Source organism: Phodopus roborovskii, unplaced genomic scaffold (genome assembly GCF_943737965.1).
Source record: "Phodopus roborovskii unplaced genomic scaffold, PHOROB, whole genome shotgun sequence".
In the NCBI taxonomy this organism is placed as follows: Eukaryota; Metazoa; Chordata; class Mammalia; order Rodentia; family Cricetidae; genus Phodopus; species Phodopus roborovskii.
Window position 1 is genome coordinate 8,505,664 of NW_026126459.1, and position 27,407 is coordinate 8,533,070.

General features: G+C 49.8%; 1 protein-coding gene across 2 annotated transcripts in view; it reads right to left on the reverse strand.

Moving 5' to 3' along the window:
- Positions 1-8,661: 8,661 nt before the first annotated feature.
- Positions 8,662-27,407, reverse strand: part of Shisal1 (shisa like 1) — a 56,524-nt gene continuing 37,778 nt past the window's right edge. For both annotated transcript variants that reach the window (XM_051189529.1, XM_051189530.1), the window contains exons 4-5: positions 26,131-26,448; positions 8,662-8,815 (exon numbers count right to left, since the gene is read on the reverse strand). In XM_051189529.1, the coding sequence (XP_051045486.1) occupies position 8,815; positions 26,131-26,448 (319 nt within the window). In that variant the 3' untranslated portion in view covers positions 8,662-8,814. The remainder of the gene's footprint in view (positions 8,816-26,130; positions 26,449-27,407) is intronic.

The window sequence follows — 27,407 nt, forward strand, 5'->3', positions numbered from 1 at the left end:
GAATGGATGTCCCACAGTTTATTTAGTCACCAGCCTGGAGAAGAAAATCTATTTGCAGCCTGATGCTCTTTCGAGTGGAGCTGCCCCATGAGTAGATCAGGTTTCCTATGGATTTTAGTTTGAATCATCTGGAGCAGATGCTTGGAGTGTGACTTCTGGGCTATGTGCTAGTTTCGTGTTCAATTTTTAAAGATTAATCTCTTATTTTTAATTACATGCAAGTGTGTGTGTGTGTGTGTGTGTACTAGAGTACAGTGTCTGGGGAGGCCAGAAGAGGGCATCATATCCCCTGGATTTACAGGCAACTGTGGCTGCTGGGAATTCGGGTCTTCTGCTCTTATCTACTGAGCATCCCCACCTCCTGCCCCTTTAAACAGAAACTGGCCGATTGGCTGCCCACTGTGATGTGGATGTCACCCCCTTTTCCATGTGCCCTCCAGTGTTTGCTGCTCTTGTTGACTTTGCTGCTGTGCTGGGTGTTTGAAGATGTCCCACTGCAGTTTCAGTTTGAATTTCTGTTGTGAGGTCTTACACTTTCACATTTTTTTAAACATTTAACTAAAACAAAAAGGTGTGCTGATTTCATTCAGATGCTGTGATAAACACCATGACCAAAAAGCAACGTGTGAAGGGAGGTTTTTGTTTTTGTTTTGTTCCCCTCCCCCTTACAATTCTAGACCATAGTCCATCACTCAGGGAAGCCAGGACAGGAACCCAAGGCAGGAACCTAGAGCAGAAACCATGGAAGAACACCGCTAATTGTCTTGCTTTCTGGTTCATGTTCAGCTCTGAGAATGGAAATGGAGTAAGATTCAAGCCAATGATAAGACACCCCACGTTCATGGACTGGACAATGTGGTGGTGTTCAGATGGCCATGTTCTTCAGGCTGATCTGTAGACACAATAGAGTCCCTCTTGGCACCCAGATCGCTTCACTGAGTAAACTATGAGACAGCTCCTAAAGTTCACACCCTCCACAAGGAATCAGAACAGTCTAGACAGTATGGAACAGAACAGAGAGGGCTCAGATGTCTACAGAACCTGCTAATCAGAACAGTGTGTTCTTGGCTTTGGAGATGTATTAGTCACTGGGAGAGAATTTAGAGTTCAGAAATAAACCTCACATTTATAATGAGTTGATTTTTTAATACAGGATGATTTCTCACAGTATTGAGACTATTGGATATTCACATGCAAAAGGGTGAAGTTGGATGTAAACTTCACCATACACAAAATGAATTCAGGATGGACCAAAGAAGGCATATATGAAGAGGCCAAACTGTCAGGCTGAGAGGAATCTCCATGGCCTTGGATTACGTTTTTTTTTTTTGGGGGGGGGTTTGTTTTTGTTGTTGTTGTTTTGTTTTGTTTTTTTGTTTTGTTTTGTTTTGATACAAGGCTAAAAGCACAAACAATAAAATAAAAATAGGTAATTGGCCTCCATTGGAATCATTTGCCTCCTGGGCTCTCTTTAGTGAATGTCTCTTCATGTCTAGTTTGATTTTTAAACCATTTTCTCATCTCCTTCCCATTCTCTCTCTCTCTCCTCCTTCTCCCTCTTTGAGACAGGCACTAACAAATCTCAGGCTGACCTCCAACTTGCTTCGTAACTGAGGGTGATTTTGAATATCTCATCCTCCTGCCTCCATCTCCAAGCCGTGCTTCCCCATGCCCAGTTTATGTGGTGTTGAAGACTGAATGCAGGCAGGGATTTGAGCATGCTAGATGAGCATGCTACAAACTGAGATACAGCCCCAGAGCTTAATGTGATGCTTCATTGTTAGGTTCTGAGTCTCCTTTATGTATTTTGGCTACTGGTTACTTGTTGCCTATGTGTCTGCAAATGTTTTCCTCTGGTCTATATAGGGCTTGTATTTTTTTCTTTTAAACAGGACCTGTCACAGAGCAGAGCTTTGGGGAGGAAGAGTTTATATTTTTATCATGCTGGGTCTTTTTATTTGTTATTTTTGGCCCATTTATGAATTTTTAAAAATATTTTGTTTTTCAGACTGTGCTCTGTTTGAATGTTTGCCTGTTCACCATAAGAGGGCATCAGACCTTATTATTGATGGTTGTAAGCCACCATATGGTTGCTGGGAATTGAACTCAGGACCTTTGGGAGAGTAGTCAATGCTCTTAACCTCTGAGCCATCTCTATAGCCCAATGCTGGGTCTTTCAATCCACAATCAAGATATGTCTTTCTTTGGTTTAGAATTTTTTAAAATTTCTTTTGTTTTTTTTTTTTTTGTTTGTTTGTTTTGGGGTATCTAAATCATGTACATTATTTTCATATCTGCATCTAACTATTTACTTTGGGGTAGAGGGGCTTGTGGCTGTTACAGGATTTTAAACGTTCTTGTTCTTACATTTGAGATTAGTAGGTGGAAATCAATTGGTTAATGGCTTCTCATCCAGTGTTCTGCATCTCTTTGAACTCATGCTTCTGAATCTCTGAAAATTCCTTGGAATTTTTTATGTCATATGCAAGGAGGGATTTTTTCTTCCTTTTCTGTCTTCTTACTCTGGTTGCAGCATCCAGTACTACCCTGAGTAACACGGATGAGTGCAGGCATTTTGCCTTGTTTCTGAAGACATTTGCTTTTGATTTTGGAGCAACAGTTTTTTAGAGCAGTTTCAGGTTTGTAACACCACCAGCTGCCTCCCCCCCAACACTGCCCCAGTATCCCCAATTCCAACATTCCACTAGAGTCATGTTCACACCACAGTCAGTGGCCATGTTCACAAGTCACCATCCCTGGGCTTTGGTGAGGTGATAGGGACCCAGCCTTACAGCACCATACAGGGCCACTCCAGCAGAGTGCCTATAGAGCAGCAGGACAGCCACACCCAGGCTTCCAAACCTTACCCTGCTGTCATCACGCGACCCAGGCTGCACCCACTCAGAACAGACTCTGCCTGGCCCTGTTTTCTGTCCTGGACTTTGAACAAACCTTGAGGTGTTCAGGATGGACCTGTGACCCCACTCCCACCCCTTGCTTGGCTGAGCCCTCAGACTCTGGTCCTCAGCCCACATCGACAAGTTACACTGCTCAGATTCCCAGCGTGTGTTTGAAACATCAAGACCAACTTCAATCAGGAGAACAGTTAACTGGACTTCTCCTTTATTAAAACTAAGGACGTCATTATAAAAACCACTATGTAGAAAGACAAACGCAGCGAGACAGCGCCAGTGTAAAACACATCATTACATCAGATTCGGAAGGGGAAGATTATCTGATATCAGTATTTTGTTTTGTTGTGTTGTGTTTTGGTTTTACAGGTCATGGGATCTGAGAGAGACCCCCATGCCCTCTCAACACGAGCCTGGCACTTCCAGCGTAGAGATACCTTCCTGCGCCACCCTGCCTGCCTGCTTTATTTCACTGACTCAGGGAGGAACACGTCCTTTGCAGGAAGGCCCCTTGCCCCTCTAGGGTGGCCGGGCTCTCGCCCTGCAGCTTTGTTGGTTATTGCACGTTGCCCGTAAGCTCACCCGTGGGTATTAGATGGGGACATTTTTCCCCTAGCTTGAACATGGACTGTGGGGAGAAATGGGAAGAGACTGGGTCTGAGAAGCAAGCCTAAGAGCTCACTCTAGTCAAGTACCAGCTATGACCAAATGGGAGGCCATGGTGGCCTGTGACTCCAGCTGCTTAAGGTTGACACTGACAGCAAGGGGACTCTGTGTGTTTCAGAGGGTCGTTTGAGTTTGTCAAGGGTAAACAGGTCAGGGCTTTGACATAAAGATAGGAGTGTTAACCACCGAGTGACTGACTAATGGTTAAATTCACTCACTCACTAGCATTTCTAGCACCAACTACCTGGCAGGAATTTGGACTGGAAACAGGGTGGGGTGGGACAGGCAATGTCACCTCCAAGGTCACTTTGTGGGAGGGATAGATGAATGTTCTGTTTATTTTGTGGGTGGGAGTGTTTCTGTTAGGCACCGTGAGTCAGGTCCACAGTGGCGGACCCCAGCCTCTCACTGAGCCAGTGCATGTTCTCTGATGCAACATATCTGTCTACACAGGAGGGGCTTCTGGTGGACGCTGGTGACAGAGCAGGGTGGCAGGGGCTACTTAGCAAGTGTCTGTTGAACAGTTGAGAATTTGTGCAGTGTGTGAGTGGTATGTGCCTCTGCTCTGGACCTCAGTGGCCGTTCTTTCCGACCACAGCCCATGAATTGCAGACACATTGTTGAGGCTACAGAAGGGTTAGGGAACCATGGTGACACCCAGCACACAGTAGACATGAAGGCTCATCTTCTAGAGGGTACAGGACACCACATTTGTCCTGTGACATCATCTCCTCATAGTCTTCTGACCGGGCAGACACTGGCACACACATGGTGAGCTGTGTCTGCCAGAGCTCCCTGACAAACAGTGTGCTGGCTCCCTGCCCTTCACACACACAAGAAATGCCCAGGAGGCCTCTCATATAGTCACTTGTGCCCAAATGCCTGGGGAATCTCGTGTTTACCTCCCAAGCAATTCCTGTTAGTGGGAACCAAGCAGACAGATGGAAAATTGAAACAAGCTGATAAGAAATGTCTGTAAGCCTGAGGCTCTGGATGCTCTCACAATCTCTTGAAGAGCCAGGGACCAGCTGTGAGGAGCAGTCAAGAGGACAGTGGCTGGGATGGCAAGTGAGGCTTGCCCCATTGGTATGGACAGGGTTGAGGGTTGGTGGCAGTCAACACAAGGCACAGCCACATCATGTCCTTCTGTTTGCAAGGACCTGGGAAGGGGCACTAGACAGGATGACTGAGACCCAGCTCTTGACTGAAGACAACCTCAACCATCATCGCTGGCTTGTTTGCCTGCTACCCAAGTCCTTCTTTCCACTTTGGAGCTAGGGTTGCCTGATGGGGCTTTTGGATGACCTAGGAAGTGGCTGTGGCCTTGTAGCACAGCTGCACACACCACTGTTTTCTGCAGTATCAGAGCTTTTGAGGGACCAAATCAGAATCATGTGTGTGCATGTATGTACGGTTCACATGTAGGTGCATATGTATATTTGTGAGTGTGTTTGTGGACATATGTGTACATGTGGCATACATGGGTTTGTATGCATACACAGGAGCTTATGCAGGTATTTATTACTGAACATGTAAACATGTGTAAATTACACTCACAGGTGTGTGTACATGTGCACACATGGATGTGTGCATATTCATATACATGTGACTGTGCATGTGTAGATACATGAACAAGTACAAGTTATGTTCATGTGTGTGGGTACATGTATACATATGTATGTAAATATATATACAGGGGTATGTGTGTGTGTGTGTGTGTGTGTGTGTGTGTGTCTGTATGTGTGTATGTTTGTGTGTATGTGTGTGCTCCTGTTTGGATTAAGGCCTGTTGCACACTGGTGACAGTCACCAACAGATGCTTGGCCACTCCCACACAGAATGAACAAGCCATTTCCTTGGTGATTACAGCCAGCCAGGGAGGAATTCTGAATGGAGGTTCCAGATCACACAGAGGACAGGGCATTAAACTGCTCAGTAAGGACATACAGTTCCCAGAGGAAAAATGTCAGACAGACACAGGGATGTCCCATGACCTTCTTGAGCACACAGTGCTCTTTGGTTCCTGTGGCTACTCGTTGCTACAAGAGTATACTGTGGCCTGAGGTTCACAGAAAAAAAAAGTGTGTGGGGAGGGGGGGGACACAGGCAGCTGGAGGAGGCAGAGACAGCTCAATACCTATTCAGGAACTTGTCTCTGCTCTGTGTGTTTTCAGGACACATCTGCAGCCACAGACACCATGGGCAGGGAGCAGATTTTCATCATGGCCACCTGGGGTTCTGCATCCCACCCCAGTGCTCTCACATCTGCACAGACATAGCTCTTGTCTTCAGTAGCTCTGTGAGGCAGCATGGGGTAAGAGCCTGACCTTTAACCCCTGATTGCCAAGGGAGGAAAGGGGATCAAAGGCTGGGTGGGTAAGCCAATGTCACTCAGCTGGAAAGAGTAGGGTGCCCAGGGCCTGCAAAGTCAAGGCCTATGCTGGCCTCGGTGTCCTGGAGAGTATTCAGACTAAGCCTCAGACATGTATTTGAGACATGCAGACCCTCAACCAGAATCTTCATGGGGCTCTTCAGCTATTCCCTAAGAGACCTCTGTTGGAGAACCCCACCCCCACTCAGTATCCTGCTGTCTGCATGGCTATGGCCGCCTGTGTCTGAGGAATCCTATGTAAGCAGCTACAAGGGGAACTCAGAGTCATCCAAAGCCAGAAATCCCCTCAACATCCAGTCTGACTCCTTCCTCTCACTACTAGGGAAACTGAGGAAGGGGGCTTTTTATCTTGCCTGTGATCTATTTGCTGGGGTGACATCAGGATCTGTGCATTGGGGAAAGGGTCCCTTCTTCTGCATAGTCTCTGCCTAGGGGCAGCACATGTAGCCTGATCAAGCCAGTCCATTGCTAAGAAGCCTTCAGGGCAATGGCTGGCCCACATACTAGGATGCTTCAGCATGTGGGAGAGGGTCCATGTCATTCCTTAATCAAGATCCAAGCTTAGGCTTTCCAGTCTGTGGGCGGGGCAAAGCAATGCATCTGAGGAAAACCAGCTGGGTGCAGAGACAGAGGCCTTTGACCCAGTAGGCCTCTAGAGACAGCAGAGCAACAGCCTCCAGGTGATGTGGGATGTCATTCTATAAATATGTTTCTCATATTGATTAATGAATAAAGCACTGTTGGCCAATAGGAAAGCAAGATAGGTGGGACTAGGAGACAAGGAGGATTCAAGGAAGTAGTAAGGAGGAGTCAAGATGGAAAGATGGGAGAGAGCAGACACCAGCCGCACTCTCTGGTAAGATGAGACCACATGGAAGAACTTAAATTAACAGAAATGGGTTAATAATTAAGACAGAGCTAGCCGATAAGAAACAAGCAACAGGCCAACAGAATTATATCAAATACAGGGTCTCTGTGTGTTATTTGGGACAGGCATGGTGGTGGGACCAGGGGGGAAAACCTTACTCACAACATCCAGGTCCACAAATGGGACTATCTCTCCCTTATGTGGGGCCAGCCAGAGTGGAAAGAGCTCTGTGTTCCAGCACACAGTACTCTTGATGGAGAAACACTGTATGTGTATACCATTATGGTGTACCTGCATGGGAACCATCCTTTACCTCTGCTGTGCTTTGTCCTGGCCACCCTAGTTTGTTTGGGAATTTGACAGTCGTGTGTCTCTTGTGGCCTCCTCTTTGACTCCTCTTTTCTAGATCCTATTGTTGGTCTTGTGTGTCATTTGGACCACCCAAGCCTCCACACTCAGCCTCCACACTATACCATTGTGATCTCCAAGGGCACCTCCATACTGGCTCTTCCTACCTCACTGCCCCTTGCTCACTGTGCCCCACAGTGTGTGGTGGGCAGGTGGCCAGCTCATGTGGGGATATCACTGATCAAGTGAGGATGCAGATTCAAGAGAATGGGTCAAAGGGCTGAGGGCAGGAACACTTTGACCTCATTCATAGAGGTGGGATAGCCATGTGTACATTGTCAGTGTGGCCGCTGAAGATTGACAGGGTCACTGGGGGGGGGGGGGAGGAGGCGTGTTTTCTTCCGTGTGCCCCAGGGCAGTGGGTTTGGAGTAGTGATGATGAGCTCTGTGGGCTTACTTGTAAAACCCTCATTTTAAGTAAACAGAATCATAGAACCCTCTGTTCTAGGTTTCTTTAGGAACCTTCATCTTGTCTGTGTGGTTTTCTCCCTTCAGTGTGCAGCACCCCAGAGCAGAGCCTGGCATTCCTACCCCCTGGATCTTATCGATCCCTGGCCTGGTGTGTGGCAGGTGTGTGGCTAGTGTGAGCTCATGGGGGAGGCTCAGACAGTGATGGTGGAGGACCTGGGTTGCAAAGGTGCTGTACTCACTGTGAAAATGTCAGGAACCTGCTCCAGTGACGATACTGGGGGACCTCAGTTAGGAGCTGGCCACTTCCTAACCATACGATGGTGGCACCCTTCCCCAAGCTGCATTGTTAACCACAGTTTTATACACCCACCTTCCAGGAACTGTGATAGTGCACACAACACATCCAACCTAGGCTGCCCTAAGCCAGGTGAAATATTTCCTTATTACTGCTGCCTTGGGAATAAATTCCACCACAAGCCATCCTCACTGGTATGCTCCAGTTCCTGTGACACAGGAAGGCTGGGTCCCATGCTCGCCCACCCTACCAGCTCACAATTGCTGGCCATAGCAAAAGGCCTGAGCCTCAGAAAGGACATGGGCAAGACTCTTCAGCCACACAGTGACCTGTGCCCACCGGAGAACCTACAGCCAGTGGTGATGGGGCTCGATTAAAAACTAGCTGAATGAACATATAGAAAGAACACCCTGATCACACATGTGCGCGCACACACGGTCAATATTCGGACATGGATAGGCCTAAGGGGGCCACTATTGGAGGGAGTGGAGGCAGGGAAATGTCAGTGTTTGGGCCATGGTACGACTCACGGCCCCAAATCCTTCTGGCTGGGGTCAGCCAGGGCAGCTAAGTGTTGGTCATCTCAGTCCACACTGAGTCTCTTCTCAGAAGCCACCAGCCCAAAAGAGAACTATTGCTTGCAGACAGGTGGCTCAGAGCCCCTGTCTGTCCCCAGACCCTGAGGTCGCTCCTAATCTCAGAAGTTCTCAGAAGGGGTTTCTGGGCACAGGTGGTATTTCCTCTTCTGTTACCACACCACTGCCCCGGCTCTCCCTGGGGTCTTGGTTGAAGCTGTTCTCGGAAGCTGGGCCAAGTGATCTGGGTCTAGCCTCCTCCATCCTGAGGCACAGCAAAAGGGTTTTCTGGAAGAAAGAAGTATCAAGCATCAGAGTGAGGAGAAGCCAAGAACATGTGATGTTTGTACTTTGGATGCAAGAAACTCTGTGAAACTGTGGTTGCAAGGGATATTAGAGCTCCTGCACACTAAGACACACACACACACACACACACAAAAAAAAAAAAAAAAAAAAAAAAAAAAATGGAGTGCCAGGATTTGAATACAAAAACCCAAATCACGATTAACTGTAGATAGTCTGCCTGGAAAATCTAACAGAGCCAGCAGGGCTGCTTGTAAGAGCAGAGCTTGTAAAGGTAAATATAATTATCAGTCTTTAAACCATATGATCAACTTATGAGACCCAGTGAGTTTCCCCTCCCACAGCTTGACTCTATACCTTGGCTTGAGATGGTTCCAGTGAACATAGTTATTTTAACTTTAGCCTTCCAAAGTACTCTGATTTGAATAAAAATGTATATGGTGTCTTTGTGTAATTATCTAACAATTATTCAAATCAAATGCCATTCATATGACTAACAAAATCCATTATGCCTCCTGGACTCACACCATTGGACAGGTCTCCATGGTTTCAGACCAGATGAAGTCATGAAAAGGAACTCAAGGCATTCCTGGACCAGGCATGGGCAGGAGACCAGTGGGTAAGGACAAGAATGTAACTGAGAACTGAGGACTGAGGGCCCTGAGCTATGGGCTATAGGCAGGACAACTGGGAATGGGAACAAACCCCATCTATTCCTGTTCCACAGACCTCCATGCTAAGAACAACTACCCAGGACTGGTGATCTGACTTGATGGTAAATGTGCTTGCTCCCAACCTGGTAACCCATGTGGTGAAAGGGGAGAAGTGACTCTCAAAAGTTGCTCCTGATCTCAGACATGTGCTGCTGTGCACACACTCACACACATGAAATAACGAGATCATTGTAATTTTGAAAAAATAAATATAAGTAAATAAAACAGCTACCCAAATACAGATCCCTGTCTTCCTAGAAGCATTTGCAGATGAGGGTGACCAAGTGATGGGAGTGACTGACATAGGGAAGTCAAAGTCTACTAGACTGCAAGAGGGCCAAGTTGGCTGGCTGTTTCCTTATCCTGTATTTCCAAGTTCTAGAATGGCAACTGGCACCCAGCAGGACTCAATAAATACTTGTTGGATGGATGAATGAAGGAATGAATGAATGAACTAGGCAACTTCAAGCCTGGGCATGGAAATCATCTTTCAAGTGTGAGGCTAACCAAAAGACTTTTTTGATATATTTTCGAATTACTGTCCAGTGGACTTGTCTTAAATACATTACCAGAGGACAGGCTTGTGCATGTGGCAGGGCATGGAGGAGGTGCTCACTCTAGGAGTATGTTTGAAAAAGCCCAAGGGTTCTGACAAGTACAGAAGAGAATGGAAATGAAAACAGGGAATTGGTATAAATAACAGATCGTAGGAGGGACGAGGTGAGGAGGAGGCGGTGTAGATAAACGAGGTCTGACTCATTTAGAGTTGGGGGTCTGAAGAATTCCTAGCAGTTAAGGTCAAATCAGAGGTATGAAGAAGCAAACGACTAAAGAACACTGTGATCGGGAGACAAGAGGAGAGAAAGGCGAAGACACTGAATACTGACACTGCTCATTGTGGGGGAAAATAAATGCTGTATCACTAAATAAATGATTAAGCCTATTGCATCTCATTATAATTATGGAGGTAACCATGGCATCCAAACACAGCTTTCTGAGTGATCAGAAGACATTTACACGGAAAATAAAACAAAGAAAACCCAGGCCATATGGGGGAATTGACAGCCCCCACCAAAGCTATAAACGCAAAAATGTATCATAAACCAGGATGACAAAAATGGGACTGAGTGTGTCTGCTGCAGCAGCAGACATTAGTGAGCCATACGGTCTTGCTGGAAAAGATGCTTGGCGGGGATCGCAGTATATTGCACTGCAGGTCAAGCAACTCAGAAGAGCCAGCACTTCCCTCCACTGCAACCTATGCTTCAAAATGGTCAGGTTCTGCTTCATGCATCCTACTCTATTTCAAAGGAAAGCATGCGTGGTGATATATGCAATAGTACACCAGGAGGAACTCAGGGTCACAGAATACAGACAAAGCCGAAGTTGGGTTTAGCTGGGATGGAGCCCAGGTCAGTGCTTTTCCGGGGCACAGTCCTGGGGTCCGTCCTCAGCACTGAATGATCTGGGTGTGGTTGGAGTTCTAGGTTACCTGGGCTACATGAGACCAAAACAAAATGGGGGCAAGTCAAGAGGCAGAGAGAATAAGAAAAGCAAGGGCAGTGTGTGAGAATGGTAGGCACAGTCACAGTGAGGTCCAACCCTAGTGAATCCCTGTGCTCAAGACAACACAGCTTTGCTCTACAGGGACAGCCAGGAATGCAGGAGAAAGAGGCAGAGTGCACTATCGTTGGTACATCCAGTTCCACTCTCTCCATGACAGATGGAGGGGCCAACAGAAGGGAATCTCTTCTCTCTGTGTCTCTCTCTGGCTCTGTCTCTCTCTCTCTTCCTCCCTCTCTCTCTCTCTCCTTTCTCTAATGCACACACACATACACACACACACACGCACACGCGCACACACACACACACACACACACAAACACACATGCTAAAAATCAAGCCTAAATTTCAAATAACAGAAATAAAACATTGGTCATAAAGTAATAGAAATTGAGCAAAAAGTACAATTCAGGTGTAAGAGGTTTAAGTGGTACATATTTGTAATCTCTGCTCTCAAGACACAGAGGCAGGAGGATTGCTGCAAGTTTTGAGGCCAGCCTGGGCTATATACCAAGACTCTAAATAAACAAATAAATGGCTGGAGCTCAGCTAGTAAAGTATCTGCCAGATAACTGTGAGGACCTGAGTTCAGAGCCCCAACATTCCCATAAAAAGCTAGGTGCCATGATAGCTCATGTAATCCCAGCACTGAGTAGGCAGGTAGGAGGATTCCTGGGTTTGCTGGTCATTTAGGCCAGCAAAATTGGTGAGCTAGTTTATTGAGGGACCATGTCTCAAATAATAAGATGGGAAAGAAATTGAGGAAAACACATGATGTTACCCAGTAGCCTCCACATGCATGTGCACACACATATACACATGAACACATACAACACAAAGTAAAGTCTACCCCTAAAAACTTTTTAAACATTTAAAAATAGCACCTAAGTCAAAGAGTGAGAGAATGAAGAATGAAAATCACAAGACAACAGACAAGAAAAGCAGGAGTTTCAAAATTGCCCAAAAATGAAAATAACATTTCAAAGCCAAGTGATGTAGTCAAAGCTGCACCAATGACATTTTAAATATCTTATATATAAGGAAATATTTTAAAATCAATAAATTTGGGGGAGAATCCATTCTATATTGGCTTTCTCAGTGGGTTCAGTCCTGATACCTGGGCTGGGACCTCAGGGCCTCTCATTGCTGGACTGTACCTCTTCTAAGTTCATGGCCTCCATTCCGAAGGTCATTTCAGAAATCCCAGTATACTTTGCTAGACACATTCTCCTCCTTTTTCACCTGGGAAACTCCTACACACCCATCAAGAACCCTCATTGGGTGTCCATTACTGAGGCCACGGGCATCAGTAACATGTTACCCATATCCCACATCATTGTAGAGGGGCCTGGGTTTTTATTGAGCACTGTCCAGGGTTTCAAAATGCTGTGTGACTCAGGGCAAGTTATTTAACATCTTAGGGCTTTAGGCATCGGCTTGATGCCACTCCTAGCCTATAGGAGTTTTTCACAGAGTGGTCACTGTTAACCACTATGACACACTTTGCCAGGGCATTAGCCACAGCATAGACTGTGCATGTCTGGATGCCTAGCATTGGCCTAGCCTTTTGGAAGGAACTGTTGGCTTTCATGGTGATCACAGCCGATCATTTGGAGCCCAGCACATAGAAACTGTCCCTGACTGACTGCCGGCTCCTGTCCCTCAGGGGTGCCTGTCTCCCATAAATCTTGCTGGACCCAGGCCCTCACTGGCTCCAGCTGCAGGAGAAGTAGGCCCAGGGCCAGCCATACTCCTTCACTCATGGTCAATAACACTATCTCTCACATGAGTTTTGGAAGCCTGTCCTGGTAATGTCTTCTCCAGTCTATCTGAGCTTGTGCTGGGATCATGGACGAAGTCACATGTCCAGAACTCTGAGCTGGGACAGAACAGGAGAACCCCAAACAGGAACAGGATATACCTGCTGTGTTAGTCACATTAGAAATTGGTTTCTAGGGGCCTGGCCTGGTCCTCAGCTCAGCAGGGGCCTGAGAAGGAAGTTGGTGGATGCTGCATATGGCTGGGAAGGGGACAGCCTGGTTGATGACATTCAGAAAACCATAGCAGGCCTGGTAGGAGGGACAATGGCTACTACAGGCTTCTAGATGAAGGTCCTCAGACTCCATCCCCGGGCCATGGGATTCTAGAACATTCTTTGAAAGGCAAGTTAGAGCTGGGCAGTGCTCCTGACCCAGGCATCCTCAGAATTCTCTCCCCTGTACTGGTCAGCTCCATCTTCAGTAGTCTATTAAAAAATTTTTCTAGAAAAGGACTTAGGCTCTGAGGGGCTCTGAGGGGACAGTTGACTTGCCCAGGGTCAAGGTCCAGTCTGTGCTGGTAACCACTGGACCACACTGCCTCCATTCTGCATAGCAGCACCGGTGAGTGGTGTTGAGCCAATCAATGGGCAGGGGCACAGGAGGAGCAGTGTAGCTGGTAGGTGGGGCGGGCTAACATCTGCTGCCTGGTTGGAATGAGATGGAGCACCTGGCAATTTGAATAGTAATGAAAGCTTCCAGGAGAGTCTGGAACAATAAAGGCAAAGGAGAGATGAGAAGCTTCTGTCTAAATGCAGGTGAAGTGTGGACATGGCTCCTGGGATGACAATAGCTTATAGCCATTTAGTGCTGGCTGGCTGCCTGGCCAGGGCAGGAGCCGTGACACATTTCCTGGGGGGTTCTCCCAGCAACCCCACAGTTGGGACAGCTCTAAGTACATTTTTACAAGGGAACAGAAGCAGGGATGCTGGGAGAAGCATTGGAGGAGGGGTAGATGCAGTACCAGGGTGCAGTGGCAGCCTGGGTAGCAGATGTGGTCACAGCAGGTGGCAGGTCTCCAGGAGGAGGTGCTGTCCCTGCAAAGGATGGAAAGCGGCATGCGTGTGTTCAGATGCAGCATGCTGTCAGTGGGGCTGGGTGAGGATGTGAGCTGGCCAATCCCATCCTCTAAGCTGCAGGAGAGCTGAGTACACACCCACCCTGACCATCTTACACCTGAGTAGACATATGTGGACAAGGCCTCTAAAGTCCCCTGCCCTGATGTCTGGGGACTGTGGTTCCACCTTGTAAGTCAGACAGCTTGCTTCTGGGATCCCATTCAGGGTCCTAAGAAGAGGCATGCTCAGACTCATCTGGCTGGGCATACCCAGGAGAGTCTTAGACATGAAAGAGTCTCAGAAGCAGTGGTTGAAGAGATGGCTCAGCAGTTAAGAGCACTGGCTGCTGGTGCAGAGGACCCAGGTTCGATTCCCAGCAACTACATGGAGGCTCACAACTGCCAATAACTCCAGCTCCAGGGGATCCCCTCCCTCTTCTAGCCTCAGCAGGAACCAGACTTGCAAGTGGTATACAGACTTAGATTGAGCACCCATACACATGAAATTTTGAGAAAGTTTTAAAGAATGAAGCAGAAACAGGGGTCAGAGAGCAGCTGCTGGGAGGGTGCATGGGCCAGTGAGGGTAAGTACCTCAAGAGTCCCCATACAGCCTCCTGAAGGAGCAGGCCTGTCACCTTGACGTTAGAAGTCACAACATCCGTGGCTCTGAGGTCCTGGGTTCTGGGGTCCCTGGGTTCCAGGGTTCTAAGACTCTGAGGCCCCTGTGTTCTAGGGTTCCTTGGCTCTGGCGTCCCTCAGCTCTGTCCCACACTGTAGAAGTGTGTGTGTTTGCCTCTGCACCCAGATGCCTACAGCTCATTTTAGTGTCCCAAGTCTTGGGTGGTCAGCAAGGATTCAGGCCCTGGCTTGGCTGCTAGCAGCATGAACCGGGTCCTGGTTAGCCCTCAGGATGAGATACTCCCTTCCTCACAGCTATCGTCACCTGCCTCCAGCACCATTAAATGGTTAAATGGCAGGGAGAACTCCCACCTGAGAGGTTGGTAGGGAGGTCTGGCTTCCTTTCACTCCCAGCTGGATCTCCCTGAGAAAGAGTGATGCTTCTCTATGATGACGCTGTCAGCAAAGAGTGTCCAGTCTGCCTGTGGTACTGTGAAGAATTTAATGTGTGAGATGAAGGTGTGTATCAGTTGGTGGAAGGCTTGCCTGGTATGCATGAAGTCCCGTGTTTCATCCTCAGAACCACATAAATTGGTTATGGGAAGGTAAGAGGATCAGAAGTCCAGGGCCAGCCTAGACTACGTGAACATGAGCCCTAATCTCTCCTTCAGACGGAAGCTGTCTGGCAGCTGAGTACACGGCCTCGTCATGCTGGCCAGGGAGCCTATGCAGGGTTACAGCCTGGAGGACAGGACAGGTATCTCTAGGGCATAGGACAGCAGGCAGCACATCTTGGGATGGGGCTGCAGGGTGGGTTGGGGGCCCTGGAGTTCCCTGATTCTAGTCCTTCTTGCTGCCCTCCTTCCGGTCTTTCTCTCTCTCAGCTGTGGGAGGCTCCGGCCTTTTAACACACACATCCTGGCAGTTAATTTTTAATGTCACACTGGTCAATAATTGATGGGACTGCTTTAACAGGAAACTTGTGTTCTACATCAGCCGCCGCTCAGGCCATCATCCTTCCCTCAAAGGCTTCTGTCTGGAACTGCTCACCTCCCCTGTGGGAATCAGGACAAGATGCTTTCACCTCCTGTACCAAAGGTTTCAAAGCACTCACCCACCCTTGTGCTATTAGCATCGCCAGCAGCCCAAGAATGTCAGGAGGTTCTGTGTGCAAAGGTGACATGGAGGGTCATGGCTGCTCATGGTCAAGCAGCAAGGGGGGGTAGAGGGTAGAATAGGGTACCCACTCCTACCCAGGACTCTGCTACGGCCTTCTGGTCTCTGGTGACTTAGGCATGCCTTGCCCTCCTCCCTCAGGGTGTGAGGGGGTGCAGACCAAGTGACTAGGGCTCTTACTGTAGTGGACATAGGGAGAGAGGGTCCTCAGAAGAAGGAGCTCCCCTCCATCAAAGAAGTGCTCTCAGCAAGGTTCTGAGGGATGAATAGGAGTTTGCTGTGGCTGGGAAACTGTAATAAGTGCTGGGATCAAATCTATTCTGTTAGTCTGCCCTGATCTGCAGCCCAGTCTTGGGTATATGTCTTGTGAATCATGTGGAGTAAATGCCATCTACTGTGCCTAGGGTGTCACTCCTTGTCCCTGGTCATCCATGACTGTTGGTCACGCTGGTCCCACTTGAGTTCTCTCAAGTTCTCTCAAGCCTGAGTACAGACTGGGACCTGTTTCTTCTTTCTGCAGTCTAACCTGTGAGTCACTCAGGCCCAGGGCAGGCTCTCTGTCATGGTTAGCTTTAGCAGTCTACTTCGCACATGCCTGGAGTTGTCTGGGAAGAAGGACCCTCAACTGAAGAACTGCTCAGATCAGATCAGACTGTGGGCATATCTAGCTACAGGGCATTTCCTTGATTGCTAATTGTAGTGGAAGGGCCCGGCCCACTATGGACAGTGTCATCCCTAGGCAGGTGGGTGTGGGCTGTATAAGAAAGCCAGCAGAGCAAGCTAAGAGGAGCAAGCCACTAAACAGCATTCTCTGTAGTTTCTCCTTCAGTCTCCAGCCTTGACTTCCTGCCTTGGCTTCCTGAGATGTAATGCATAAGTCAAAAAACTCTACCCCCCCCAAGTTGCTTTTGGTCAGTGTTTCATCACAGTTACAGAAAACTAACTAGGACACCATCCTGCTACTCTCTCACAGAGGTAGGGTGTGGAGAGAAGCTCCCTCCATCTAGGGTCAAACCCAAGCACATTCACTTCCTGCCTGGTGTACAAGGACATACTATGTCACACAGATACCACAGCACACCAAGTGCTGGTACACATTCAACCATGAATCAGAGATCATAGACACAAAACTCCACACACACACACACATGCGCGCGCGCACACACACACACGCACACGCACGCACCCACCCCCCCACCCACACACACACACACAGACACACACACCCCACACACAGACACACACACCCACCCACACAGACACACCCACACACCCACACAGACACCAACACAGACTTACATGCACACAAACAGAGAAACAGACACAGACATTCACACACAGGCACACAGACACATGCACACACACCACCCCTTACCCTTGTCTACTGTTACCAGAACAGCTAGAAACAAGCTGTTTTTTAGGAGTGGTGGGTTACTCAGCATCCCTCCTGGGCCACCATGCCTGCTGGAGACCCACCTGTCCTTTGGGCATCTCATGCCTCCTGTTCACCTGTGACTTGTTCTGGCTGCTCAGCATCCACCCCACCTTCCTGTTCTCCCCCGAAACCTAGAGCCCTCAGTCCCTTAGTATAGTGACCTACCATGCCATGCCCAAGTCTCTTTGGAGTCTATTGTGCTCCTTTACTAAAGCCCTGAATCCACCTTTCCCAAGTCCCACCCACTTCTAGAATTGCCCTTGCGGCCCCCACCCCTGGCCTGGGCACAGCCACGGTTCTCTTGGTGCTACCTGCCCACTGTGGTACTAGGCCTTCCCAACCCCCACCTGGCAGCTCAGATTTCTCAGACTAATGGACTACTGTGCTCCTGTCCCCAGGCTCCACAAAGAGTTCTGCCCCCCTCCTCCTGCTGTCAGTTGGGAGACACACTATTGCCATCGACTGACTAATGGCTTTTAGGAAGACAGCATCGGTCCATTACATGCATGTATTGATTGGGACACATCTGGATTTGAGCTCTGTGAGGCAACAAAGATGCGTCCTTGGAAACGTGAATGGCCACAGTAGAGGCAAGGACACAGTGATTATAAGAGAGACTTGGAGGTGCTGCTCTGGTGTCAACTAGCCCTCCCTACACCCTCTGACCCCTAACCCCAGCCTAGAGAGGCTATCGGGTAGCTCAGGTCAGGAGATCATGGTGGGGGGTCAGTGCAAATGAAGCCTGTCCCCCTGCTAAGTAGCAGCCAAGGATCCCTGGATGGGAGGAGGCTCCTGTCTCCACAAGACTCCAGCCAAGTGTCTTAGGTGTTCACTTGGCTGGGGTATGGATCTTGGAAAGGAGGACTGGAGAGTGATGGAGACTGCCGAGGCGCTGGGGCTGTGGGCCCTGTACAACTGTGCATCCTGGCTCTTCCCACTCAGAACCACAGCACCCAGTTCCAGATGTTGAGTCTTTCTAAATGCCAGTCTATGGCAGCCAGTATGACTGAGGAAGAGAATGATGCATTACAAAGATCCAGGGTCTAAGCAGATAGTAACAAATTCGACCCCAGCTCCCTTCTCCTGTGTGGCTGGAGGAGCAGTGGCATAAGGTATCCTCTACTTCCAGCTGGGGTAGGGCCTGGGGCAGTGTCCCTTCCTCCAAAGCACACTAGCGGGAAGGCGTTTGGTGCCCTTCTCATGGGTAGGTTGCTGTGGCTCAGACTGTGATTATAGGGTTTCTGTCATGGACATGGAAGGATGGCCCCTCCTCTCATGAAGGGTTATACCTGGCCTTTATGAAATGCCTCTTTACTTGTGACTCATGGGGCTGGCACCTCTACTTATGTAAGTACTGTGTTAGGAAGTGTGTGGATTGGATCACTGTGGTCTCCACAACTGGGTGCAGGCCTGTGTGAGGGTAGCCACCTGGGAAATGGATGCCATGTTGCCAAACTCCCAGCAGACCTTCCTGCAGCCTCCCAAAGTCCCTGTTTTCCTAGGTAGGCAGGTAGGGGTTTACTCAAAGATGCAGGGATCCAGACCCAAAGGCTGCCCTCCCCCACCCAGCCTGCTGAGAGGCTCCTCGCCTTCCAGACCTACAGTCTGCTGGTAACTGAGGCTGGAAGAGGCGCCTGTAATCTCATCAAGGTCACTCTGGAGTGGTCTTTGAAGTGGTTTCCCTGGCTGTCTCTAAGGTGTCATTGATTTTTCCAAGCAAAGCAGGTGGAGGTCAGCATGGGCCTTCTCCAAGTCAGTAGTGACTTCTGAAGGCTCTGGGCTGTGCCTTCTTCGTCTCTTGGCTCTTAACCCTCAACACAGGGCCTGGACCCCAGTAGCCGTCCTCCAACAGGCACCGGTTGTCTGAGTGAGGGTTCTGTGATGTCTGTGCAACCATTGCTACCACTCAAACTGACACAGAAGCAGGCTGGGACCAGGAAGCTGGTGGAGAGGAGCCTATGATGACCCCTTCAGGCACAAAGGATCCAGCCATACAGAAAAAAGTGGCCAGTCTGGCTTTCCACCTACCCTGGAATGGCCCAGAGCTGGAAGGAGCTGATAAACACTGACCTTCTAGAACCACGGTGGTCCTATGTGCTGACCACCTGTGGGTGACCCTGTAGACACCGAGTGACTTGTTAATATGTGCAGAAGAGACACATTCGTCCCCAGAGAGGTCACAGTCCAAGGGGCAGGTGAAGCTATTTAAGGTGGCAACATTTCTCATGCCTGGTGACAGGAAAAGAGTTGGCAAGCACTGAACATCCTGTCCTCAGAGGCCAGCAGAGTCCCCACACACTGGCTGAACCCAGCATACTGGGCAGAACACACACTGCTTGTTTTTGAGGTGCAAATACCCCAGCTCACTATCACTAAATGCAGAAGGGATGCCCCAGGCTACCCATCCTGCAGATATCTCCCAGACAGACAAGACAGACCAGTACATACATTCCTTAACTCAGTAGCACAGCAATAGCCAAGGCAGAGATGTAATAAGAAGAGTGGAGCTTTGAAGGGTTGCCCTGGCCGTGCCCATTACAGTGTATCTAATCATTAGCTTACACAGCTTAACTTTTTGGCCATTTAACAAGAAATCTCTATCTTTCTAGCCAGTCATGGTGTGGAATAGGGAACTCCATTGCATGTGGGACATGAGTAGGAAACCCTGAAAGTCCAGCCAGAGTTGTGCCACTCAGATCAGGCCTGGTTTTTACAGAAAAGCAACTTGACTGAAAGTTAATTAAAAACGTACTTAGTAAACAGCGAGAGGGGAGTGGAGCAGAACCCCAGGGAACCAAGATTTGAGAAATAAATGCTGCTTTATAGAAACAGAGACAATTATCAATGGTCTTGGAGGCACAGGAAAATAGAGGCTCACTAAGAGAAGAGACAGAATGGATTAATAATATCTCCATGACAATTAAAGAGATAGCACCCCAGAGTTGCATCAAGAACCAACCTGTCTGTGGTGTCACTAGACCCAGCAGCTGTGCATGGAGCCATCAGACTGTCATTCCAGGCTCAGGCTGGAGTCTGCCCAGAAGAAGAAACTCACTTTGGGGAGAGGCCAGGGCCAGTGAAGTGTTGGTTGCACCCCTGGTTTCCCACAGCCCTGCCACTGTCACTGATATTTGTCACAGCGAAACAAAAAAAAAAAAAGTGTGAGCGATCTTAAATGTCGCTCTGTGGGGAACTAAGTTAATGCCAGCCTGCGGGAACTTCACAACCTAGTAGATGCTAAAACGATGTTTAGAGACATTAAGGAAATCCGCATGATAATGGCCAATTTACTGTGAATTAAGCTAGAATGCTAAGTGCTGCACATCTTTGAAGGGAAGGCAAAAAGCAGGCACAGGGAGACAGCAGGAAACTGAACAGCAGCCAGGTGGGCCTGATGGCTTTTCCCTCTCCATTGTTCACTAATTAAATAACAGCAATAATAATAACTCATGTTCACTGAGAAACTGACCATACCTGGAACACTGGAATCCTCGATAGGAGTCTATGAAGTAATCTGGTGTGTACCCATTTCACATAAGGGAACACAGAGGTTCCAAGCAGCTAAATGATTGGCCTGAGGTTCCTCTAGTGGCCCCAAGAGGCAGGTGTGTATGAATCCAGGTTCAATTCTGAGACAGCTGCTCTCAGCACTGCAAATCTGCCAGAGTCTGACAAAGAAACATGGGGATTAAACTAACCGGAAATAAGTGTGGGTGCTGCACAGCTGCACTGCCCAGCCTCCTATGGTGGGAGGGAAAGACAGACAGACCAGAGAGCCGGTAGTTGACTGGCTAGGTGGACTGTCAGGTGAGGGGGGACGAGGGGAGCAGGCAGGTGGGCAGGCAATGGGCAGAGGTTGGGTGGGGGTGGGCTGTAGGCAGGGAGTGGGCAGGGGGTGGGCATGGGATAGGCAGGTGGCTACTTCAGCTAGATCCTTGAGTGCTAGGAATGACCTTGGTGCTGGATAAAGACCCTGCAGCCCAAGTTCCCCAGCCAGACAAGTACCAGGACAACAAACCAGGCCTCCCGAGGAAGCGCAGACTGAGTTCTGATCACTGCTGCCTCCATGCCAGAGGCTTCTTATGAGGCTACTTGGAGCCCTAGGCTTCCTGTATTTTCAGGGACACTCGGAGCCCCTCCAGGGACAGGTGAAGCCCACTTAGGGAATCTGCCACTCTCCAGCTGGTGATATTATACCCAGCCTGGGTCAGGTGTCCCAGGTGTCTTAGGAGGCAGATGTCCCGATAGAGAAGGAACTTACATTTCCAGAGCATGGGCTATGGCATCAGCCATCCTGAATCCCACGTCCTGCCCAGCCTACAGACCACTATAGTTCCCCTGGGTCTGTCTCTTGGATTGGCTCTAAGGACACTGATGCCACAGGGCTGTTGGGGACATTTAGCGGCCCATTTGTAGGAGCTGCATGGCTGTGTTGTCTCAGGCAGTGAGAACACCTGTTGGGCACTTCTTGGTTCGCTGGCTGAGCTGACCTGCATGGGGAGCCTTCAACATACCTACCATCCTGAGTGACACTTAACCTGTGTTTGCTGGGCACCCACCGTGAGTTAGGTGAGTTTTCAGTGCTGGAGCCCCACAGAGGCCAGCTTTCTAGGGTTCCCTTCCAGTGGGACAGACAGACAGACAGACACCAAACAGGAAACCAGACACACTACCAGGTGGCAGTAACACATCAAAGGGACAATGCAGGGAGTAGACTGTAATGGGGGGGGGGTAGAGGAGATGGAGGGGAGATATAGGCAGAGACTCTGGGCATGTGCCTGGCAGAAGGAAGGGAGCCAGCCCTACAGGCTTGGGAGAGGTGCTTGTTGGGTTGGGAGCAGCGGCTGCTGAGGCCCTGGGACACCGTCAGAGAGGGCACTGTGCTGGGTGATCAGGTGAAGAGGATTTTGATTCCATTAGCTGGTGTTGATTTATGTTTTAAAAGGGTCACTCTGCTGTGAGGGACAAAGGATAGGGCAGGGAGACAGGCCTCAGTGTGGGCAAGAGGGGACGGCCAAACCAGCCAAGCATCCTTCTAAGCTGGCTGGAGTCAGTCCGTTTGCATTCAAGTTCTGACCACTGACTGGCCTGGTGACCCAAGGGCAGTCACCTAATTGCTATGTGCCTCAGTTTCCTTACCTATAGACATAAGAGGTGTGGGGTGTTGGGCAAGGAACATAGCAGATGAGCTGTGCAGATATTTGAAATGTTCCCTCCTGGCACAAGGGGAGAAAGGAACAGAAAAGTGACAAGATGCAGGCCCTGCCAGGAGTTGGTAAAACAGTGAAGCTCAGCTGGGGAGTTGAGACTTCAGTGGGGCTGACTGTGAGGTGTACAAGGAAATCCGGGGAGTGCTGTGAGCCACCACACATTCCAGAGTGGCCTTTTAGTGATGCAGCTCCCCCAATGGAGTCACCTATGCTCCATCTCTTCCTTCAGCACCCTCACGGTCCAAACCCATACTGTACAAGTCTCAGTTTCCCCATCTGTGAAGCGAGGACAACTCCAACCCTGAGATCCTGATGAGCCAGCTGCCAAAGGTGTGTGTGTGTGTGTGTGTGTGTGTGTGTGTGTGTGTGTGTGTGTGTGTGTGTGAGCACACTCTTACCCATCTTCCCCAGATAAGGATGGGATGACCAACCTGACAAATGACCCTTCCTTACCTGTCACAGGACAGGCAGATGCAGGGGCAGATATGCTGATCTTGAGGGCACCAGCAGCTCCCCCAAGGTGGTTCTGGGGGCCTGGGCTGGAGCGGGCCACACTCAGCCAGATCCTGCACTGCACCTGTGCACTGGTTGACCTGCTGCACAGTCACAGCAGACTCGCAGAGCATCTGCTACGAGCCACAGGCAGTCCCAACATGGGCTGAGAGCCTGCAACCACCAGGAACCACAGTGTGACAGGAAAACAAGCTTTGGGGCCATCAGCAGGGGACAGGGCCAGAGAGGAAACCTATTAGCCTGGGTAGGCAGATGGTCTGGGGATGGCAGAGGCCACAATCCGCAGCCAAGGAGGAGGCTGGAGTGCTTCCTCCTGAGGAAGGCAGAGCCCTGGGGAAGGTAAAGAGAGATTCAGGCGTGGAGGGCACTGGGGCCTTAAGGAGCTCAGTCTTGGGTCTCCTGAACAGAGATGAAGCCTGAGAATCTCAACAAATGTTCCTCTGTAAAATTCAACGAAGGCCAAGTCTCCAGCTCCCCTGCTCCCTAACTTGGTTAGAGACATGGGACAGGACAGCTGGTTGAAGTGCCATATGCCTGGCTGTTTAATTTGGCACTTGGTTCTGCCTTCAGCCAGGGAGTCACATTGCTCAAGAAGATGAATGGAGTGAATGTTCACAGGGCCTGAGGGGCCAGGGCTGTGCCACAACCCCCAGGGTCTCCAGCATTGCTACAGAAATGGCAATTTAGGGACTACCCAGGGCTTACCATTCACTAAGGCCCATCTGGGAGCTACAGGCAGGGTGGTGGCCCTGCTGTTAGCAGGGTGGTCGGTGGCACAGCTTTCCCATCTTCCCCATAGCAGGGCAAGGGTACCTTAGAACCCGGGCAGTTGAGACCACACACAGCTGCCTGGATCTCCATCTTGCAGGGGCCATTGACCTGACCTGCCCAGCTGGCCACCTGGCCTTTAGCCTCAGTCTCCCTAGAGAGTCCAGACTCAGCTCAGCTCAGCTTTCAGAAAGCCTCTCTTTGGGGCCAAGTGGCATACAGGTCTGCCATCATCACCCTCTTGGTAACCTGGCTCCTCTGCTGGAAGAAGCTCTGTGCCTCAGTAAGGGGAGGCTGTGTCAGAAACCAGAGAAGCAGGCAGTTATGATGCTGAGGTCTTCAACACAAGTCAGGATGAAGAGGAAGAAGCCGCAGGCAGAGCTCAGATGTCCTCCATGATCTCATACCATGTCCCTCTAGGCTCCCAAGGGATCCCGGGGTGGCAAAGGAGGAGGTCCCACATGGTTGTCCAGCCCTTTCTCTTTGCTTCTCCCTGACAAACCTGAAGCCTCATCCGATATCATGGCACATCCAAGGGCAGAAAGGGACTGGGAGGTGGTGTGCAAATATGGGCAGTGACTAGAACATTCCATCACACGCATCTAGGCCATGGTTTGAATGGGCTCTCTGGTGGCCTCATGTACAGTTTCCAAAGTCGGTAGAAGGAACCATGAGAGCAGGAACATCTGAGCTCCACGGTATGTGAGTCCCAAATGGCCAGGCTTACCCTCTGCCTTAGACTCTATAAACTCTAGCTTTTGTGCAGTTCCAAGCTCTGGGCACACCCCTGCCACCTCCTCTACTCCAAAGGTGCAGCATGACATTTGGCATACAGTCAGTGCACAATATGTTCATGTTGGTGAAAGCCAGTATGGGAAGGGGGAACACAGGGCAGCCACAGCACTCACAGCAGGTAAAGCCAGGGACATCGGGAACAGAAGTGGCGATTCAGTACATCTCCAGGTACCATGGGCCTCCATGGAGGCAAATGCCCAGCTGAGTGTAGAACACTAATAACCTTCATTGCCCTCTTGGGAAGCAGGTGGGGACTCCAAAGGACAGGATGAAGGAGACCTGTTCCACCTAAAACTTGTCCACATCAAGATGTTTCCCAGTGACTCTCAGCACCCCACCAGACCAGGCCCTCTTGGCCAGTGAACTCTGGGTGCTCTGTGACACAGATGTGAGGATCACACTTCGGGAAGTCCTGCCATTGGGTACAGTAAACAGACTGCTCACTGTGTAGATTTCCCTTCATCTGTGTCCTGCTCTCCACCTGAATGGCGGCTCTCCACGCCCTCCCCTCCTACCACAGGAGCCAGCCCAGGGCCCATGCAAGGGAAGACAGACAGTGGCTGTCTCCTGCATGATAGACAGGCAGTTATTCTTCCATAAGCACAAGAGGCTGTAAATGCATCCCATTAATTATTTATGCCATTCATTATTGAAAAGGTCACTACCTGGGAGCTGCTTCAGTGGTGGCTAACAAGCTCAACTGTACCTCCTAGGAGAAGCAGGCACCCCAGAATAACCCAAGAAGGGGTACACAGCCCTTGACTTCTCAGGAGGACTGGAAGGTCGAAGGGTGACAAAACAGCCTGAGCTTGTAGTACTGGGGAGTGACAGACACTAGGCTTGTGCCGGTCAGTTGCCCACGGAGTCCAATGGTCACTGTGCTAGGAGGTACAGGTCACAGACAAGAGGGCTCAAGATGACCTTGTAGCCTGGGCTCTGGGCTGTAACCCCCAGGGAAGCTGTGCTCAGAGTCTGGGTGCCCAGAGTCTGTGCCCACAGCTACTGCCTAGGCCCCCAGACTCTACCCACCCAAGACCCTAGGTCAAGGAACAGGCCATGCCCATCTCTGTCCTTGGGTTGGTTGGCCCCATGAGACATCTGCTTTCAAAGTCTTCAGCTCTGGGCAGCAATGCTGCCACCTTTTACCATCACCATCACAATGGAGTATAGGGCAGAGATGACAGCTGCCCAGATGAGACCAGACCTGGCCATCCCCAAAGCCAAGTCTTTGATATGTCACCTCCTTTGCCAGCAACCTTCTCTCTGAGTCACTACAGGACAGCCTGCCTGAATCACCTTCAGATGTGTACAGAAAAGGAACTAAAGACCAGGTTTCTTTCCTGGCCTCATGCTGAAAACTCTCCCCCTGATCCCTGACAAGTTTCCTTTTCTTTTGACCAAACCACAAAAAAATTGAAAAGCCATCCAACTTCCCCTTTCACCTTGGCAACTAGGAAACTCAAATGACAACCTGTCCTTTTGGCTTCTCCTCTAGACACACGTGTGCCAGCATCAGTGGCTTCAAGTCCTCCTTGGCAAACAAAAAGGACAGCAAACAGCCTGGTCATGCATGATCCAAATTCAACAGCAATAAAAGCATCAAGTCCACCCAAGCTGTTATTGCAAACACTCACCAGGCAGATGAGCTTTGGAAGGCCATCAGGGGTGGGCTGTGTGTGTCTCCCCGCAGCATGTGCACAGCCTGAGGGGCTTGCGGCATGGCACCAGGGGGAGGCTGTGGCTGTGGGGCTGGCTGTCCAGGCCGAGGGGCTCGAGCAGGGTTCCCCCACCGCCGGGGGGCCTGTTTCATCCACCGTCCGTGGATGCCCCACCGGGTCAGGTAAACCTTGCAAATGTCGTAGTTCATAGCAGAATAATAGAGCAAATCCAGGACCAGGAGGGTGAGCACGAAGAAGCCGTAGATCCACACTCCAAGAAGTGCTGTGTAGTTACTGGGAAAGGAGAGGCAGAGACTGAGCCACACTCCCAACAGCACCAGCCCTGTCTGCCAGCATCCACTGCAGGCATTTGGGCTCACCATCAGCTGCCTTGCCTTATCTCCCTGGTATCCCATTATCCTCTGCCCTGCCCTGCCCTGCCCTGTGCTCTAGGCTAGGCTCCCTGGGTCCCTCCCTAACAGGCACTCTGCAAGAGCTCTGAGCTTTCTCAGTTGAGTATCTGGGCTCATAACTGGGGATCCTACCTCACCCTACTGCCTGTGTGCCCTGGCTCCCTGCTGGCTTTGTGCACACCACAACTGCCCCAGGGCACCCCTATTCCATCCCTACTAGCCTCACTCCCAAGGGCAGAAGCTGGAGGCCTGCTATTGTCTTGGAAAAAATCAAACCAAGTCACACCACATGTGTCTCAGAGCCCCATGCTACCTGTCCTCTGCCAGCATGGGTGCTACTCCTCCAGGCCCTCTGCAGAAAACTCCCTTCCCAAATGTTTGTGAGTCCCACATTAGTTCAGCACCACCTTTGCTGAGTTCCTTTCACTCTGATCCCAGAGAAACCTTAATCTCCTCCATCCACGACATCATCATCATTATTATTACTATTATTATTATTATTATTTTAAAGTCAGGGCTTTATGAAGCCCTGGCTGGCCTTGAGCTTGCTATGTTGACAAGGAACCTCCACTCCCAGAGCCTTGGGATGACATATGCTTGGTTTTTGTGGTGATGGGAGGGGAATGTGGGGCTTCAGGCATGCTAGGAAAACACTCTACTGGCTGAGTCACATCCATGGCCTCTCTATTTCCTCACATAGCATTTTCCCCATAGAAGCTACAGACACCCTGCAGAGGTAGCCAGAGCCCTTAGGACTTAGCACTTCAGATGCTCTTAACCTGTGGCAAGCCCTGATGACTCTTACAAGTTGGCTGAACACTGAGGCACACATCTGGCCAC